Source organism: Bicyclus anynana, chromosome 9, assembly GCF_947172395.1.
Source record: "Bicyclus anynana chromosome 9, ilBicAnyn1.1, whole genome shotgun sequence".
NCBI classification, from domain to species: domain Eukaryota; kingdom Metazoa; phylum Arthropoda; class Insecta; order Lepidoptera; family Nymphalidae; genus Bicyclus; species Bicyclus anynana.
This window is the reverse complement of record NC_069091.1, coordinates 15,666,575-15,687,357: the sequence shown is the minus strand read 5'-3', so window position 1 is coordinate 15,687,357 and position 20,783 is coordinate 15,666,575. Positions and strand designations below refer to the sequence as shown.

At 34.8% G+C, this 20,783-nt stretch overlaps 1 protein-coding gene across 1 annotated transcript in view; it reads left to right on the top strand.

Annotated features, from left to right (window-relative positions):
• LOC112047644 (CUGBP Elav-like family member 4) overlaps positions 1-20,783 on the top strand; it is a 251,037-nt gene that overhangs the window by 159,051 nt on the left and 71,203 nt on the right. The window contains exon 3 of the mRNA XM_052883728.1: positions 15,440-15,519. Coding sequence (XP_052739688.1) covers positions 15,440-15,519 — 80 coding nt within the window. The remainder of the gene's footprint in view (positions 1-15,439; positions 15,520-20,783) is intronic.

Here is a 20,783-nt window from a genome sequence, read left to right as displayed (position 1 = left end):
GTTACAAGTTAGGCTAACTGCAACATCTCGTCCATAAATACGGGATAACGTTCGCGCGGCGTGTGTTGAGCCAGATAACAACTTTACAGGTATCTTTGATGTTCGGTCGGATACGACAGGTCGGTGAACCGTGAAGCGAATTAGGCTGGAAGCATACGTTAAACGCGTCGCGCGGCGAAACGCATGTGAATTGGGACAATTTGGTAATGTTTCTAACGCAGTTGATAATGCTTTAGTTTTGTTAACAGTTTTGCTAACTTATAAATCACCTAATTTGTGTGAGTCGAAACTGGGTTTGACTCCCAGCTACGAGTACAATATAGGTGCTTTGTATTTACACAAATCTGTTACGAATACTCTGGAGGCTAGTGATATAGATTAACGGCCATTTTCAATAACCTATCTATCCGCTTTTCGGTTACTAAAGTTAAGAAAATCTATCTTTCTGTTCTTATTTGCTTTTCAATAACCTACTGACAGATAGTTTGACTATGTAAAAATGGTTTGACTGTTACTGATAATCGAGGATAGCTATCTATCGGTAATCTTGGGTAGGTTATTGAAAACGGCCGTAAGTCTATGTATGTACATAACCTATATCGATAACTATTTAAAACTGTATTAACCTAGTCTATAGTGTATCCGTAAATAAACAGAGTTAACAGAGATGAGAAGCCGGTATAATTACCATATTTTTAAGTACACGATTAAGATTATATAAGCATACATTGTAGCTTTTATCCGGGCGATCTCTGTTACAAAATGCCCTACTACAGTTTAAGTCTACTCATAATAAAGGCATTCTTTGTTTTAGCCAGAGACATAATTTATTTTTAATTTAATTATTATTCTATGTATATTTAAACAAACGATTTTTGGCATGAAATCATACAGTTGGGAAATTAAATTCTTAACTGTATAATTTTGTGCTTTTATCCTCGAAAATATACCTTGGCTGTTTTTTGCCAAAAGTTGTAATTCCCAAGCGGTATTCCACAGATATACGCGCAAACTCTAAACCCGATTTGGATTGGCAATCGGGAGTCTATTCACATCCCCGCAAGTCGCGCAACTGGCCAACTGATAACAACTGCAATGAAACACCAACTTCTCTCTCGCTATCAGCGTATTGAAATATTGCCAAATTTTTGCCACTTGAGAGTTATGTTAGGATAATCATCAATCGCTTATTTTACTAGCTATTATTTAGCACTAACTGACGCCGCGCGGTTTCACCCGCGTGGTTCCCGTTCCCGTAGGAATATGGGGGATAATATATCTTATTAAAGGGAATATGGGCCTATAGCCTTCCTCGATAAATGGGCTATCTAACAGTGAAAGAATTTTTCAAATCGGACCAGTAGTTCCTGAGATTAGCGCGTTCAATTAAAAAAATAAACGAACAAACAAACAAACTCTTTAGCTTTATTATATTAGTATAGATATCCTATAATAATGTAGACCAAAAACCTCATTGACCTTTTCTTTCTTCTCAGAAATTTAGTAAAAAATTAATAAACCCAGAGTTTAAAAGTTGGTGATATTACCTAATCCTGACTATACAATAGCACGTACACAACGCACTGTGAGACATACATTTTTCTTTTTTACAACAATATAACAAGGCGTTATAGAACGCAAAAATCAATGTAGTTGAAAGTTTCAATATTGTCAGATTGTCTACTTACAAGGATTATGGTTATTTAGTTTTCGAAGTGGATACGTCACTTGCTGGCAACATAATGTTGCATACACGCTACTTTTTTGCCTCGTTATGTAATTTCCACGGCCATGGCGGTACTACATGTTAAGAGAAGACGCTGCCTTGTTTTATTATTTTAATTTACATATTTGTTTTGATTGTTTTTATTCACCCAGTACCTACTTACCTAACCATAATGTTCAGTCATCCTGTAATATAAAAATATAATTAAATTATTAAACATTTACGCAACAAACTTCACGCAGTCTGAATAAAATTCACACAAATCTTAAGATCTCTCTAAATACGTCGAAATTTCGTTTCGAAATACGTCGAAACTTCGTCCCTAAATACGTAATACCGGCATCGCTTACGCCCTCGGAGCGCAATTAACGTTATACCGGAATATTAGCTTATCAATTAGTCTTTAAGTGTCTTAAAATATCTTGTTACACTCGATTCTTTCGCTTTAGGATCGTGTAAGGAGATAGTTAATTAAATACCGTTGCCTGGAGATTTATAAGGGGGCGTTCAAGCTGCTCCCACGAAGCATTATGTTTTTGCATGTTTCATAATCCTGATATTATATTTATAAGTAAAATTTAGGTGATAAGTAAAATCAAAATAACAGCTTTACTTTATTTATTAACTGACTCGTTGGTCTAGTGTTTATCATGGATTACTGGGGCCGATTATCTGATGGGGCCAGGGAATATTAGGTTTTTTTTTACTAATATCTGATCTTTACCGAGTCAATCTTTATACGAAAATATTGTATAGTTTAAAAAAATATATATAAAAATAAATCGGAGACCATTCCAAATATTAAAAAACTCGGTTGATATTTGTAATTTTTTTTTATATATTTTTAGGTAGTAATTTTTTAACCCATACCTATGCGTTTCTTCCCTTTTTTAATTTTTGTTAAATTAGCCTGGCTAATTTAGATATAAAGATTTCAAACTCTACTTCCAGTAGCCAAATTCTAGGATCAAAGTTAGGGCAATTTAAATTAGTTTTTAACCAAAACTAAACCTATACATTTGAGCACGGCCCCTTATTTTATAAAGTGAGTGAGTTTTTATCCAGCGTAAGGGGTCTTGTTACATTATACTCACAATCAAGCCACGCCGCATTCGACAAGCGACGAAATTTCGACGAATTTGTCGAATTAACATACACAACTCCACAAATATACATCCGCGTATAAAATCTACACTTTCATAACGTATTGGGATAAACTGAAAGTCTCGTTACGAATGCGAAATTCGTATAAAGCAATTGTGAAGGCAGCAAACAGTAAAATTAAAGATCGTTCATACCGCGCCAGTGCGCATAGATTTTGTTTACACATTCGAAAACACGGAGTGGGGAACTTTGCGGGAAGTTTAAAATGAAGGATGGGGGAGGCTTGTAACATTATTGAATTTCCAACTAGAACACCTTTTATGTACGTTCTTCTTGCATGTAAAGTTACGGGGGAAGTTTGCACGGATTTTTAAAAAATAATTCTATTGTCCGTTTTCTTTTTTTCTTTCCACATTTTATATGTAGGTATCGCTATTGTTGTTTGTTTGCAGACATGAGACGACAAATTATATAAAACTATTTTATATTATCTATTTAAGTAAAATAAAAATTATCATTTATTACGTCTTCTTGACCAAATTTCGACCACATTAACCTATTTCTAAAATTGCTATCTACGCTGGAGATATTCTGCTACTAAGCGTACATTTAGTAAAAAAAATGTTTTGTATCTAGAAGTAACCGTGATAGCCCAGTAGATATGGCCATAAAAACTGGTCCAGGATAGGCACTTTTTAGTTATGTGCATTTTAAGTAGTTACTCGTAAATATCACGTATCTCAAACGGTGAAGGAAAACCATCGTGAGGAACCTGCTTACCTGAAAAATTTCTCAATTCTCTACGTGTGTGAAGTATGCCAATCCGCATTGAGCCAGCGTGATGGACAGCGATGGAGCCTTACTCCTCTCATACAGAAAGGAGACTCGTGCTCGTGCGTGCTCGTTGATGATGGCCTAGCTGAAAACTGATTTGATAGATGCTAATTGTTGTACTAAGAAGTTAACAATATACATATTGTGCTCTAAAATAAACGATTTACTAAAAGTAGATAGGTAGGCACACCTTGTTCAGAGGCGTACGTTCTTTTTTTCCGAGTTCGAAATCAAAAATACATCACGGCATATTTTATTCAACGAAATAATGTAAGGGGAATCCCTTAAACACGAAATCTATTACGCAAAAACCTCCCCAGGGATGACATGTTCTTAAAGGCCCTTATCTTGCGTTGGCATAAGAACCAATACACTTAAAACAAGATGGCAATTTATGTTTTTTTAATCTTCAGGTTTCCACTTGACTTACTCATTTCGGCCATATTTTTAATAATTTATTGTATATGGTACGCCCCACTGTTTCATCCGCATAGTTATTATTTGTGTGGGAAAATAGGAATAAAATATAGATACGTTACTCGCTAATAATGTAGCTTTTCATAGGTGATATAAATTTTATTTCTTAAACATCTGTAACAGATTCTTATTAAACGAAATCAATTTCACTTTTAGAATAAAAAAAATATATATAGATTAAATTGGATTGAATATTTGTTATGCACGAAAATGTTTTTTTATTCCTTTATTCAACAAAAAACAATTGAAAATATTAAGAATTAATCATAAAAAGTCTATAATTGTAAGTATACTATTACGAAAAATCTTGTGATAGAAAAGATTCGACTTTCTTACTTTTTCAAAGAAAAAATCTCACAAGAAACTTATGAAAATTTAAACATTACTGAAACAGGGTTCTCATTGAAAAACTGGAATAAAACACGCCGTAATCACAAAGTAGGTACCATTATACGTATTCTGAGACACGTACAAAAATGTCATGACTATGTAATTCCCTCTCATCTACATTTTGATGCGAGTTTAGTAACTCGAGGAATACCTATTCCATACGCAAATAATTCCGCCGCCGCCGGTGCCAGGAAAAGTATGTGTTCGCAGGAATTTTTGCGGTCTACCCGCGGATAATTTGCAAACCTGTTTACTCATATAATTCAATCATATCGAGGCCGGAGCGGTGGAATGGGACTCCCGAATCTATTTTCATGCTTGATGAAATTACAGAAAGATTAACCGATTTTTTGGTTATACAACGTGGCTATACTGCCAGCCTTCTGGGCACATTACCAATGAACATCGATTCGGATGAATTCTTTGACGCATAAGTCTTTAGGTATAATTTAAATTAAATATACTTGCTTTTTTATTTTTATAATATTATGTAACTAGCGGACGCCTGCGACTTCGTCGGCGTGGAAATGTAAATTTTGAAGCCCTATTTTCATTTTATGAACAAATTTTTGAAACTGTAAAAATTAAGTACTTTCCATAAAAACTTTCAACCCCTATCTCACCCCCTTCTCATTTTATTTTCACAATAAAAAGTATCCTATAACCTTCTCTGTTTCATTTGAATTCATTCAGTTATTTCAGTGTGATGACCGAATAACAAAAAAAACACGAACAGAACAAAAAAAATCGAAAAAAAATATTTTTAGCTTCAGAATCAATTATACATAAATAATACAACAACAATTTTTAAAATAGCATCAATGTACTGAATATATAGAATTTAGATGACGCTAGTAGTACATTATGCCAAGGTAACGTTTGGTGTTACAAATGGCTTAAGTAAAATCTCAAATTGCGAATTAATGTATAGAATTTGACCAGTTTTATTATAAGTATTGGTATAGATGACTGCACAGTACTGGTACGTAGGTAGAGGTACTTTAGTTACGTAGCTCGCATCTGAGTACTTGCTACTTGGAAAAAACAACAGTAAAATGACGTACATATTAAAAAAATAGTACCTAAGCACATAACTATATTTCACTGGAATTTACACTCGAAACACGAAAGTTTCACGACAAAAACAATTGAAACAGCGCGAAGAGTACGTGACGGCGAATAATAACGTCTTTAGATAAAGTCGCCATTAAGCAATAAACTATTTTATATCTGACGCCAGCTTTGAGAGCGGCGTTCGAGTGCCAAACTTTTAAAAATATAATGTTTCCGATACATAAAACCATCGAGTATTTGTTCGGCGGCGACGCGAAAACATTTTGGGCGGTATCGGACGACAATAAAGGCCTTTCGGACGATAAAAACTGATCTGCAAGTTCGGAGGAAAACAGATCCTTGGACACTTGCCAGTTTACCTGCTCTGCCTCCTGCACGACACCCCTGTGTCTGCGCTGCGTGCATTATAGGCGTTTGTCTGTATAAATTATCTGTAGAACATAAGAAATAGAAGGTATGAAACGAACAAAAAGAATCAAAAATATTCTACTGTTCACTAAACACATTGATTTGATCAACCCATAATCCACTCACTGCTGAACTCGAGTCTCCTCTCAGATTGAGAGGGGTTAGGCCAATAGTCCACCACACTGGCCCAATGCGAAACAAAGGGAAGACAAACGGTAAAGGGAAAGAATCATAATGAAAGCAGCGTACCTGAGAAATTTCTTATTTCGCTACGTGTGTGAAGTCTGGCAATCTGCATCGGGCCAGTTTATTAGAATATTAGCCTAACCCATTCTGAAAGGAGACTCGTGCTGAACAGTGAGCCGAATATGAGTAGTCAATGATGATGATTATTATATGAAATAAAACATATGAAACAAACAAACGAAACATTTTATAAAAAAAATATTTATTACTATTTAACGTTTATAGATTATGGTACGGAACCTCCCATGCACGAATGTGACTCGCAATTAGCCGGTTTTAGATAAACGGAAAGTCTGAGAGGACTTTGATAATAATAAATGTACATAGGTTTATTTATCTTCACAGTGTGAAATAAAGTTAACACCGCCAGGTAATATTAAAAAGGAATAAATCGCACCTGATTTAGCGAAAATAATAATTCGGATACGTTCGCTATATATCACAAATACAGATGCGCTAAACATCCCCGTGTAATAAAAACCAGACGCGCGAATAAAAATATTTCATCCTGTTTTACTGTGATATATTTTATAAATGGCTTGGATACCTGCGCTGTATCATTAATTGTAGAATAATAAGAACGATATAAAGAAAATATATCAAATACTTGAATCTCGTTTACGAGATTAGCAACTCAATTTTGAAACAATATTTATTGGTTCGATTTTCGTGTTTTATTATGAAATAACTAGCTAATACCGCGCGGTTTCACCCGCGTGGTTCCCGTTCTCGTAGATACGGGAATAGTATATAGCTAATGACCTTCCTCGCTAAATGGGCTATCGAACACTGAAAGAATTTTTCAAATCGGACCAGTAGTTCCTGAGATTAGCGCGTTCAATCAAACAAACGAACTCTTCAGCTTTATAATATTAGTATAGATTTTATTGTAACCCTGGTGGTAGTTGGAAAATCGTCTCGTATTTACTACTACTACTGTTTAAAAATAAGGATTATAGTTACGCCCTGCAAAAAGATCTACTATTACTTGTATAGGCTACAGTTTTCTTTTTTAAAATCAGAGCCTGTAGTCATGTGGTACGTCGATTCTATTTCTACAAATGCTAACGCTGCGAAAACTAATGACAAATGGAAATTACATTTGCTATCAACAGGTCACGTGATCATGTTGTGATCAAGATCAAGTGATTGGATCTGTCATTCCCATACATTTTTTTAGTTTTCGAATAACTACAGGTTTAGGTGAATCTACTTGTACCTATTACTTAGGTAAAAAAAAAAAAAAAATACTAAAAAATTTCTTCCTGTATATATTTGCAAGTCTGAACGCCCATACAGATCTAACAAACTCAGCGCCGACGTCATTCTTTCGACGACTTCAAATTATACACATTATTATAGGAAACCTCGTAACTTTAATTTTAAGTTTTCGAATGATTATTATCACCATTATCATGAGTTTAATATTATTATCTGACGTTTCGAAAGAGCTTGTAAACTAAGCCTATTGGAAATAAATGAATTTTGACTTTGACTTTACACATACCTATACTTTTGCAATCCGACCGGTTAAACAACACAATCTGACGAACTATAGTCTGGCAAATTCGTTGATGACACTACCATGATATGCGAGTGTGAAATCGTGCGTGCGGGGAGGTGACAAGCATCAGTCGTGGGTTTTTGTTTATCGCTACACTCCTCCTGATCCCCGCGGAATATCAGGAGTGTTACGAACGAAGTTGGCAAGCTATAGTACGAATGCGTTTAACATTGTAAACAATGTATTTGTCCCCTGATGTTTTATAGACCCAAATATACCTTAGCGAGTCCATTCCTTCCGATGGGCCCCCGTAGCGCCGGCGCCGTCAAGTCGTCTAGCAAGTAGCAATTGTCAAACGTAAAATAGCTTCCGTCATTATTAGTTTCGCTCAAGTTTCTGTAGATTCTACAAATTTTTATGTGCACCCAACTTTGGGTTATAATATTTTATCTGTGGGAATTAGGAAACTCGGAGAAGGTAATGTTCACAGATGATTTGACGTCTCATCTCACTAGACTGAATGAATGAAATGAATTCATGTTGGCAATCTATACTAATCTAGCTAAAGCTGAAGTGTTTGTTTGTTTGATTGAACGCGTTAATCTCAGAAACTACTGGTCCGATTTGAAAAATTATTTCAGTGTTAGATAGCCCATTGATCGAGGAAGGCTATAGGGTATATATTATCCCCGTATTCCTACGGGAACGGGAACCACGCGGGTGAAACCGCACGGTGTCAGCTAGTCTACAAATATTTAGAGAAATTTTTAAAACTATTAGTTTAGATATGTAAGTGTTTTTTGTTTCAAATAACTTACCAGTATTAGCCCTCCCTTCTTACAGGAGAAGGTAAATAGTGCGTAGGTCCACCACGCGGCTCCTATGCAGGTTGGTGGGCTTATACTCACCTTTATCTAATAATATAACCTGAAGTTTCGAAAGTGTTAAGAATACGAAGCCTAAATGAACTAAGTGATTTTTGACTTCGACTTTGACTTGCAATAATGTAAAATTCTCTGACGACTACTAATACATGAGATTTTTTCTTAGAAGGATGAAAAGTTTTATAGTACTGGACCAGACTCGACAGGACTTGATCCAGGACCTCGTCCGAAACCACATAAACTAACCACTTGACCAATGAGGCAGTATAGTAATATAAGTATAGTAATATGCATCTGTGTTTGCACGTACTTGTGTATTTTAATATCTCCTGCGTAGATGACTATTCTTTAGTAGTGCTAATGTGCAACGAAGTGAAAATAATAATAGACAAAATATCGTCTCCAAAAAGATATATATGGTCAAACGACCTGTCTCGTGTAGAGAACTAGTTAAATGTCAACTAATAACAGCGCAACTGTTAAATATGGCTATCTCTGTCGTGGCGTTGGAACGAAAGATATGGTTCTGGGACTATTCCGTCGCCATTGGTTGACATTTTGTCTATTTCTCGTCGCGAGAAATGTCGTTAGTCGCATGATAGTTATACTGATGAGATTGGCCGCGAAGAAATTCGGTAAGGACATCATTACACCAATCCTCTCATCTCTATCTAGGTCGACCGTCTATCACCTGGACATCCTTCCTGGCGTTCGAAAGAAAAATGACCCCAAAAAAATTTAACAGAACGAAATGAACCGCGTCCGAGTCGTAACGAATGAAACCAATCAGGCATAATTCCTTTGAAGATTCCCCACAAAAGATAAAAGTCGCAATCTCTTTTGCTACACCTTTTACGTCCCCGCAAGAATCCGCTGAGGCTGATTCAATAAGATGTCGCTCATTTACTTAACCATTTGGAAGTTAATAACTCGGAAAACTTCTGTACAGAAGTTGCTGGGAAATAGTTTTTATGGTAATGTTGTTTTTGTATAATTAATTAAGTAAACAATTTATGGAAATCCTACCTGCATGTATGTAAAACTCACATACCAGAATTCTTTAATCTATGCTATAAAGGCAAAGTTTGTAGGTTGTAGGTAGTATTCTCTGGATCTACTGAATTGATTTTGAAAAAACACGTTATTTGTAAATGTTATAGGCTATCGTGATAGCCCTCTGGACCTCTCCCTTCGATTCCGGAGGGTGCGGAATCCAGTCTGGGGCATGCACCTTCTACTTTTCAGTTGTGTGCATTTTAAGAAATTAAATATCACGCGTCTCAAACGGTGAAGGAAAACCATCATGAGCAAACCTTCATACCAGAGAATTTTCTCAATTCTCTGCGTGTGTGAAGTCTGTCAATGCGCATTGGACCAGCGTGGTGGACTATTGGCCTAACCCCTCTCATTCTGAGAGGAAACTCGAGCTCAGCAGTGAGCCGAATATGTGATAAAGATGATAATGATAGGCTATATTTGTATCGTGAAAACATCCATAAGCATTTGAGAAAACACAGTTCATTTGAGTTAAGACATCACAGACATACGCTTCAATTACATCTAGGTATATTATGTATTGATGTCAAGTAGTTTTTTGTTACAGAGAAATTAGAATCGATGGAGTTTTCCGCATTTACAATTTCCTTTATCCTCTCCCCTGTAATCCGATGTGAAATCTTACCCACACCGCGCAATATTTTACCGCCATCTTTTATTATATTTGCATTTGTGATACGTTTCTACTTTTTTTTTTATTCCGAGTAATAAAAATAATAGTAGCGAATAAGGCTCTTTGAGAATCAGCATCATCAGGGAATTAATCCTGCTATGTTTTTTTTCTGCTTAGGTAAGAAGCGGCCGAAAAGATAATTACATGTCGATACTTTCATGAAATCGCTACATACGAAAGCGATATGTATGCTATCGTTTTCGTTGCCATAAAACGAAAAAAGGGCGATATGTGGATGTGGTGGTGGTGGATTTAGCGAACTTTTATAGTATACAAACTCTACGTGTAGGTATACAAAGTTTAGTTCAATTGCTGAATTATAACTTAATTTTAAAGCAGTTAGTTATCTAAAACTTGGTTATTATAATATACAATTAACAAACATTAATAATTAAATAAAAGCTTGCAAAAAGTATAAAAGGCTGTAAAATATATAAAATTAAATCTTAAAAGGGATATAACATAGAATCAAAGCATTTTGGTGTTACTTTGTGTTCTAATCCTATATGTTCATAACCTGCGGATCCATCAGTCGTCATTACCCGGACATGTGCTCCATCTCTTTCTTTTACACACCTTTTTGTATGTTTCGCCTCGCTCGTCGCACCTGTGGGAAGCAAGATTGATAAGGCCCGCGCCACACTGGGCTCTGACAGCTTATTATTGAAAAATTGAGCGATAATCCCGCTGCGTTCTTGTTTAAGATTTTTTTTTTGTTTTTGTTTTTCGCTTGTGAATATTTTTCGTGAGGATACGTAATTGACGAATGGAAATTCCGCAAACAGTTGGATATTGGATTTGTATTTGAGACTTCAAAAGGGCTTGGGAGAGCGAAGTAAACCTTCCTTGTTTTACATTTCTTTCTTTATTCATCTATACTAATATTACGATGTGGTATTGTAGAGGATTATCCCAGGATTTACTGAACCTATTTCGAAAGTTCTTGTACCTCTAGAAAGTCAATTTATTCTCTCACGGGAACGAGAACTACGCGGATGAAAGCGCGGAGCGTCTGCTACAAGGCCAAGCTTTCATCCTCGTGGGAGAGGTGATATCGAGCTTAGACCCACCTCGCTACTCCAATGTGAGTTAGCGGGCTTAGGATGATAATGATATTTAACCACATAGTAAATATCATACCGAGTGAGTCTAGCAGCGTAGTGAAGCCGCTAAAACCAATAAAAAAAAAAAACGTCACGCGTCTCCTCGTCGTCTCGCATATACATACTTTTTTCATTATTTGTACTTCAAAATTTAACACTAACAACAATTACGTAAGTTAATATAATAACCAATAATTATATTAACCAATAAAAAATACTCTATCTTATTTTTTTATAAACAGTTTTTTTTTTTTCAAATTTCAACCAAATCGCTTTAGTAGCCGCAGCGCTAAGAAGGAACAAACAATACACACACACATACTTTCGCCCTTATAATATTACGTCCCCAACAGACGGTCAATCAAACTCGTAGGCAGAAAAACTAAAAATATATTTTGCGTCAAGTCGAGACGTCATGTACATAGAGACGGATGAAACGTGAGAATAATTGACCGTCAATGGCTAGCATTAGTGTGATGCCGCTAGTATACGAGTAGGATATCTATAGAAATCATGACCCAACCATGACCTGTAGCGATGTGGCATGACGATTCCCTTTCTACAAACACTAACGCTAAAAATAGCTAAATGAGGAATGACAGATACGATCGATAACTTAATTACGTGACCTGTCGATATCAAATGTAATTTCCATACATTTTTTAATTTTCCAAGCGTTTGCGATTGTAGAAAGAGAATCGTCCTACCACATGGTCGAGGATTTTTTTGACTATACATTAAAACTGAAACATCAACCAAATAGTTTCCTCGATAGCGTAACTTCATTGTTTCCTCAAATGAAATTACGCATGCAAATTACAGAGTGTCAAGCGGGATGATCCTTGCCGCCCTTACTTACACATGAAAACCTTTGTCATGATAATTAATTCCCATTCTCTACTGCCAGCGTAAACTATTGTGCGTTACTTAACAAAATCCTTAAAAAAATCTATATACAATAAAATCTTTTTAACAAAAAAAATTCAACCGACTTTATTTTTCGCTTTTGAGTTTATTTTTGTAATTTTCAAAATTACAAAAATAAACTTAAAAACGAAAAATAACATCATATGCTACCTTCTGATTACTTTGAAGGCGGTGCCAACATGCATGCATCAACTCAAGCCGTTTACTTTTCTATCAAAAAATTATCTACATACCTAAATGATCGACTAAAACGAATTTTGATAAAAGAATTATCAAAATTCGTTTTAGTAGATCCAGAGATTACCCCTACAACCTTACAAACATACACAAATTCACTTTACCTCTTTATAATAATAATATTAGTATAAATCACACAGTTTGGGTGCTTAAGGGTCTAGAGATTTTGATACTTACTACCTCCTAAATGCACTACGAACCAAACACTAAACGTCCTGAGCTGATTTCGGTCAACTCACGGTCAGTTTATCGGCTGTCAAGTCGTTAGTGCTGCAGGCATGTGAGTTTACTTGATCGACAGTGGCTAGCATTACAATACTTAACCAAAAATATAATAGCTAAATTTTTATACAAGCTTTCAGCTTTTATTGCGGCCAACACACGATCACTTTTATCGGCTGTCAAGCCATTAGCGCTGCAGGCATGTAAGATTACTTGATCGTCAGTGTCTCAGTGTCTAGCATTACAGTAATTATCTAAAATAATAGCTGCAATTCTTACAAACTTTCAGCTTTTATAAAGCGACGAAGATTAGAGACTCTCGCATAAAGTTGACCAGTTTACATATTTCGTTACAACACATAGTATCTGAACAAGCACAGTCACACATGAACCTTCGTCATAATTAATTCCCGTTCTTACAATTCGCTTGTATGCAAATTACAGTAACATGATGTGACGTTTTCTGTAGCAGGCGACATATCGCCGCGACAGCTCGCCCGGCTTCAAGGAACACTCCGTGTAACATGTCATGAATTAGTGCTTTCATACTAGCGTTTTTAATACGACATTCATAGAAATTTAATACTATTTTTAAAGAGCCATGATAGTCCTCTGCCTCCGATTCAGGGGGGTGTAGGTTTGAATCCGGTCCGGGCACATCTAACATTTCAGTTGTGTTTATTTTAAGAAATTAAATATCACGTGTCTCAAACGGTGAAGAAAAACATCGTGAGGAAACCTGCCTACCAGAGAAATCTTAATTATCTGCGTGTGTGAAGTCTGCCAATCCGCATTGGGTCAGCGTGGTAGACTATTGGCCTAAGCCCTCTCATTCTGAGAGGAGACTCGAACTCATCAGTGAGCCGAATATGGGTTGATAACAAACTATTTTTAATCTATAATTTATCTATCTATCTATTTATACAAAAGAATAACCCAAGTTATTCTTTTTTAGAAGATTTCACTGTTACTTCAAGATACCTTCCCATATTTATGTTGGCGGGGAAAACTGAATCTCGAAGGGCAGTATGTTTAGAACAAGTAAAGGTAGTTAGGTAGTAGTAGCGGATCCTACCTATCAGTTTCATGTCAATTATAAGCTTCAGCGAAATATCAAACATGATAAAATAATAAGAACTTTTATAACTGCAGTTTTTTTTTCTTTACAAGTTAGCCCTTGACAACAATCTCACCTGATGGTAAGTGATGATGCTATCTAAGATGAAAGCGAACTAGCTTGTTAGGAGGAGGATTAAAAACCACACCCCTTACGGTTTCTAGACGATATCGTACCGGCTAAATCGCTTGGCGGTCCGGTGGTAACTAGCCACGGCCGAAGCCTCCCACCAGCCAGACCTGGACTACTTAAGAAAATCTCAATCTGCCGGGGATCGAACCCAGGACCTCCGTAAATCCTCCGCGCATACCACTGCGCCACTGAGGCCGTCAAAAGGTTTAAATTAACTTTAATTTACAAAAAAATACAATAACGCTTGCAAAGCTCCGAACTACTGATTTTGCTAAAACTAACCTTCGAACCGACATAATGATTGTGTTCGGCGTTGAAACTGTCATGTGACATTAACACGATTTGCGTACGTAATAGGAATTAATTATTCTTACGTCTTATGTCAGGACATCGCGTAACTTCATTCATTATAATTATTGTGTTACATCGGATGAAATTACACTCTGCTTCATCTTTGTAGGCCCTAGTAATTGTTTTGGACGTACGAGTATATAGGTCAACGACCTTTATAATCGAAATTGTACATAAATTATAAAAGAACTATAAAATAAGAGTTTTATAAATCGAATGTAACTTATAAACCGAACGAAGGTAGGTTTTACAATAATAAAATGATTAATTAATATTGGTGCGGTGTTAGCTATTGTTTGTATATTCATTATCATCATCATAATCAACCCATATTCGGCTTGAGCTATAAAAGACTCGAACATTAACAAGAATACATAACATAGATAAAATCTTAGATATTCATCTTCGGGGATTCTCTTCAAATCTTCAAAAAAAAAAAGTATTCGCTATAACTATTGTTTAAAATTATTTAAATTGGTACTTAATTTCAAATACATTTTACATTCATTTTGAATTTATTTGACATTCTAATGACATTTATTTGATATTTATTGACATTTAAATTTATTGGTACGATTTTATTGCTTATGACTTATTTCTGTAGATATATTCAATTTCCTTTTTTTCTTTTTTTGTGTAATTAATATGTATAATTTTATAATTCATTAATATAGATTATTATTTCTCATTGTAATTATTTAACAATTTATTCAATAGGACACTTGACGAAAATGTTTTTAAGTTTAACCGGACAACAAACAACAATGCTGTATATACCTTAAAAAGATGGCTTCGTTTAGCACTAGAACTTTTAAGTTTACCTATGTTTAGATTATTAATGTTCCTTTTTGTCATTGTTGGTATATAAATAAATAAAATACTTATACTTCGTATATCTGTGATTGAGAATAGTACGACCGCTAAGTCTTGATCTGTTCGATGAAATCTAACACGTGCTGTTTGTTTGTCCGCAGGTTGCGCGTTCGTCAAGTTCAGTTCACACCAGGAAGCGCAAGCAGCCATCACAAGCCTGCACGGGAGTCAGACTATGCCAGTAAGTGCTTGCTATTTACTGCTGAACACTTACTTCATGATACTTATTATACAGGTTGTCTCGTAAATAGTACGATACACACAACAGGGTGATAACTGATATCAAGGCCTACTAAAATAACGAAATAAAATTTTAAGTTATATTTATTTTTCTACATCAAAGTCTCTATCTTCAGTGCTATTAGTCGTACAATCGTAAAATTAAAACTGATAACAACGTCATGTATAACAGCGGCCATATCTGGTTACCTAGATAGATAGAGGTAACACTATTTTATGAGTTTTACAGCGTATCAAATATTTTAGAAATTGCGATTCAAATTATAAATCCATAAAATTTTAAGAGTGTGTTATAGGACCTTAGACGCAAACATAATTATTTTAAAAGAACGGTCTTTTTACTTCTATATTTTGGTAAAATATTTTTTTGTATTTTCGGTGTATGGAATGATAAAATGACAATATTGTTTACTCAAAACAAAATAATAGATATTTATTATGATTCTTAATGGACTTTTTCTCATTCTTTAGTTAGGTAAATTTTACAAGTATCTTCAAATCGGACTATGGTAAATCCAAAGGAAAGGTCATGATTTCTACAGTGTATTAATACAATATATTTCACATTTTTTCCACATTGGTACCTGAACTTTGAGACCAAATAGTTAAAATAAGGGATTCTGTTTTTTTAAACATTTTCATTATCTTTAAACTCCAGTTTAGGAGTAAAAAATGGACGAAGTCGCAAGCGTCCACTAGTATTACTTAAATACTTAAAATCAGAAAGTTGAAAACCCTAAACTGAGCTAAATCGTGGTCTTAATGTGGAAAACGAGTTTATACGGGGTTCAGAGCATTCAAACTAGTTGTTTCTATCTTGTTTTATGCCGCCAGTGTCACGTTTAATAGCCAAGTTTTAGTTCAACGGTAACAAATGGTGCAAGTAAATGAACTATTTAGTATTTGTAAATTTTACCGTTAGAGTGGAAAGTAAATGAACAGTTCATTCACATTCGTATGGCAACTAAATTGTATACATTTTCTAATATTGAAAACAAAATTACTTTGCAGAAGATTATCCTAAACTTATAAACTTACTAGTTATTTCGCCTTCATACTGATCAGCAGGTAGAAAATATTATGATGTTATTTTTCACTTTTTAGTTTAGTGGGTACGTTTTTAGGTTTTGAAGTCGGTTGTATTTTTTTTATTAAAATTTTTATTATTTTTCCGTTTTTAGTGTAAAATTTCATCTCAAACGAATACATCAGACCCCTACTGCCAGTCACAACCCATCTTGGTATAAAATTCTCAGCAATACAAATTAATCAAGCCCAAGCACAAGGTAGCTACCGTAAACCGTTAAGGGGTACCCTTAATTGACCTTGGTCTTCATCATCAGACCCCTAATAACAGACACAACTCATCTAGGTCAAAAGTTCTCAGCAATACGAATAAATCAAGACCAAACACAAGGTAGTTACTGTAAACTGTTAAGGAGTTCCCTTAATTGTCCTTGGTCTTCATCACCAAACCCCTAAATGACAGTCACAACCTATCTATGTGGAAAGTTCTCATTAATACAAATTAATCAAGCCCAAACACAAGGTAACTGCTGTAAATCGCCGAGGAGTTCCCTCGTCTGTTTTATGGCTCCATCATCAGATCGATTTTAAACCTTCATAAAATTGTAGTGCTTAAAAGTACTAAATGGAAAAGTATACGATCACACTAGACAGCTATATAATTTTCGAAAGTTCCCCTCAATTTCTCCAAGATTCCATCATCTGATCTTGACATGATGGCAATGGGACCAAATGGGGACTATATCGTTTCAAACAAAAAAAGAATTTTTGAAATCGGTCCAGGCGTCTTTGAGTAATCGGTGTACATACATAAAAAAAAAAAGAAAAAAAATACCAACCGAATTGAGAACCTCCTCCTTTTTGAAGTCGGTTAAAAAACTACGAAATATAATGGGATTCAAAAATTTTTAAATTCAAACTCTAAAGTGGTGAAGGAGGGGTTGAAAGTTTACATTGATTTCCACGCAGACGCAGTCGCGGGTGTCCGCTAGTGAAAAAATAAAGAACAGTAATACTATACAGTAAAAAATACTATCATCATAATTTTAATTTTAATTGCCCACTTCTGGATCTGGCCTTCTCTTTATTAGAGAGGGAATATAGAGCTTAGTCCCAATATGTTGCTCCAATACTAATGATGGTGTTTAGGGTGATATTGTTTTAAAGTTAATTATAATAACCAGGGCCTAAGGCTTAACATTCTCTTTTTAAAAAAGACAACTCAATATCTCATAGTCTGACCTAGAAACTGTAACCTCTGTGATTCGAAAGCGATCCAAATCCACACAGGTGTGCGTTAAATATAATAAATAACAATAATTAATTTAATGCGCTATTTACCGTGAAAACTTGAGAAATCCATTTGACAACACTGCAATGATCCTACAAGATACTCACAACGCACGTTTCACTCTAATGCCAGAGCATCCACAGATAATAATAGTTTGCATTAATAAGAATAAATTGTATTTTTTATTTGTAACAAATAATCTAAGAAACCACTAGACCGATTTTAAAAATTCTTTCACTGATGTAACGCTGCATCATCAGCGAGTAATAAAAGCTATATTTTAGCGCTGTATTCTACGAAACGGGTACTACACGGATGTAACCGGAGTGGAAAAGATTTTCAAATTCGCAAAATAAAAATTGTTAAATAATGTTTGTAAGGTAAAAGGTAGATTGTATTTTGCATTAATATTTGCCACTAGTGAAATGGAATTATAACCGCTCTGCCGTCTGAATGAACCATTAATTTGCTGGCACACACAGAGAACATACATAATATTTCCTGCGAACATTATGTTTGTACAAACATTCCTGTGTGTACCTCCACAAGTACTTGTTTATTAACCTCAATTTGAACTGACAATAAGCTGAATGATTTCACAGATACCTACAACTTATCTACACTTATATTTTATAGAAGAAAGATTTGTAGTTTTGTATAATCATCATCACTATCATTTTATCAGTCGATGGATGTCTATTGCTGGACATAGGCCTTTTGTATGGACTTCCAAACACAACGGTCTCGAGCCACCAGCATCCAACGGCTCCCTGCAACCCGCTTGATGTCCTCGGTCCACCTAGTGGGGGGTCGATCAACACTGCGCTTTCTGGTGCGAGGTCGCTATTCCAGCACCTTGTATGTAACTATGTAATCTTTGTATTTAATAAACTCAATAACTACTGGACCGATTTAAAATTGTATTGCACTAATAGAAAGTAATCAGGGAGTAACATAGGCTATTCATATTCAGACGGGAATGGTAACCACGAGGGTAAAACCACGAGGTTCTGCAAGTGTACATACTTTTGATATGTATATTATGTAATTTTTTATTAATTTATTTTTAATTATCCTAACATTTATGTTTGAAAGTAAAAATAGCCTAGTCCTTTCTTTTTCATTTTTATATATTTATCAGCTTTTTTGTTTAGTTTATTTATGTTTACTGTTTTTTATTATTATTTTCAGTATATATTATTATTATCAGTATCAAAATTTCACCAATTAAAACATGTTAAAATAAATTGTTCACATAGACTGACTTACCGCAAATACATACAAACACAAAATAAACAAACAAAGACGCAAGTGAATACAAAATCTAAATAATTTTATAACTGTGAACTAAAAACAAAAACATTCTAGCCAACTAACAGACTGATGCAAGTATCAAAAATAACGAGTACAGTACAATAGAGCGAATAAAACTGCACTTTGGACAAGCTGAATTTTGTTTTAGAATTGTACTAAATATTTTAGTTTATTTATTTAGGTTTTTATTTATGTTTCTGGGATATTCATTAAAATGTCATGCACATTACCATGTTGCAGCTGTACTGTACTATTTGACTTCGTTCGCGCGGGTATGAAATTATTTTCTGTGTTTACATTTTGTTATATTAAAATTGTCACCGAAAATTATTGATTATATTTTTGCAGAATTTTGAATTTTATTTAGATTTTAATCAGTAAGTAATGCAGCTCTACTACAAAAGCACAGGATATAAAAAAAAATATTTGCTATTTCTGTCGTTTGAGCCATAATAGGCACTCGTATCTCAAATATATGGTTCATTGAAATCTAATGAGCTACACATAATGAGTGTAGTGATATTGGATAATCCAAAAAAACCAATGCTGGCATTCTTTAAAAAAAAACATATATTTGTTCGACATTATCCGCTGCTATCTAACTATCCTTCTACGGGTATACGACTGCGTTTAAAATTAAAAAAATATATATTTGTTGATTATATTACTGAGAGACGTCTCTTCTCTGTGTGATCTCTATTATTTCTATAATGGTAGTAGTTTCAATACATAACGCCCTCTATTTTTAGAACGAAACCACGACATAAAAGGAATTCCATCTACACCGTCCGGATGGGCTGGTCTGACTTAATCTTACTTCCATAAACTATGGTTAAGTCCAATTAATATAATAACAGCGTGAGAAAACCACGTGAAGAATTCAGAAAATTCACTGCAACCTGAGAATTTTCTTAATTCTCTACGTGTGTGAAGTCTGCCATTCCACATTGGGCCAGCGTGGTGCTCAACAGAGAGCCGAATAATATGGATTGTTAATGATGATGATGAATAGGTATACTAAGCTTGCTTCCTTATTAACATACATTTAACATTCACACTTGTTTTTCCTACATACACGTTTTCTTCTCTAATTTATTTTCACTACAGATGTTTATCAACGTTTTTCCAAAAAGTCCTTAACTTTGATACCGAACAAAAAGCTTTCGGCTTGCAAACAAATTGCAGCGTTGTTAACATACGAGGGCGTACAACTGGCAACCAAAGTTGCATCACATATTATAATTATCTTCATCTTATTTTCAAAATACAATATTACTAGCGGACGCCCGCGACTTCGTCCGCGTGGAATTTAGTTTTTCACAAATCCCTCGGGAACCATGGATTTTTCCGGGATAAAAAGTAACCTTTGTGTTAATCCAGGCTATAATATATGTCAATACCAAATTTCAGCTAATTCGGTTCAGTAGTCGAGGCGTGAAAGAGTAACAAACATTCATATCATAAAAATCATCAGTTTTCGCAAATCTCGTTAAACCATGGATTTTTTCGGGATAAAAAGCCTATGTGTTAATCCAGAGTTATATCTATTTCCATTCCAAATTTCAGCCAAATCG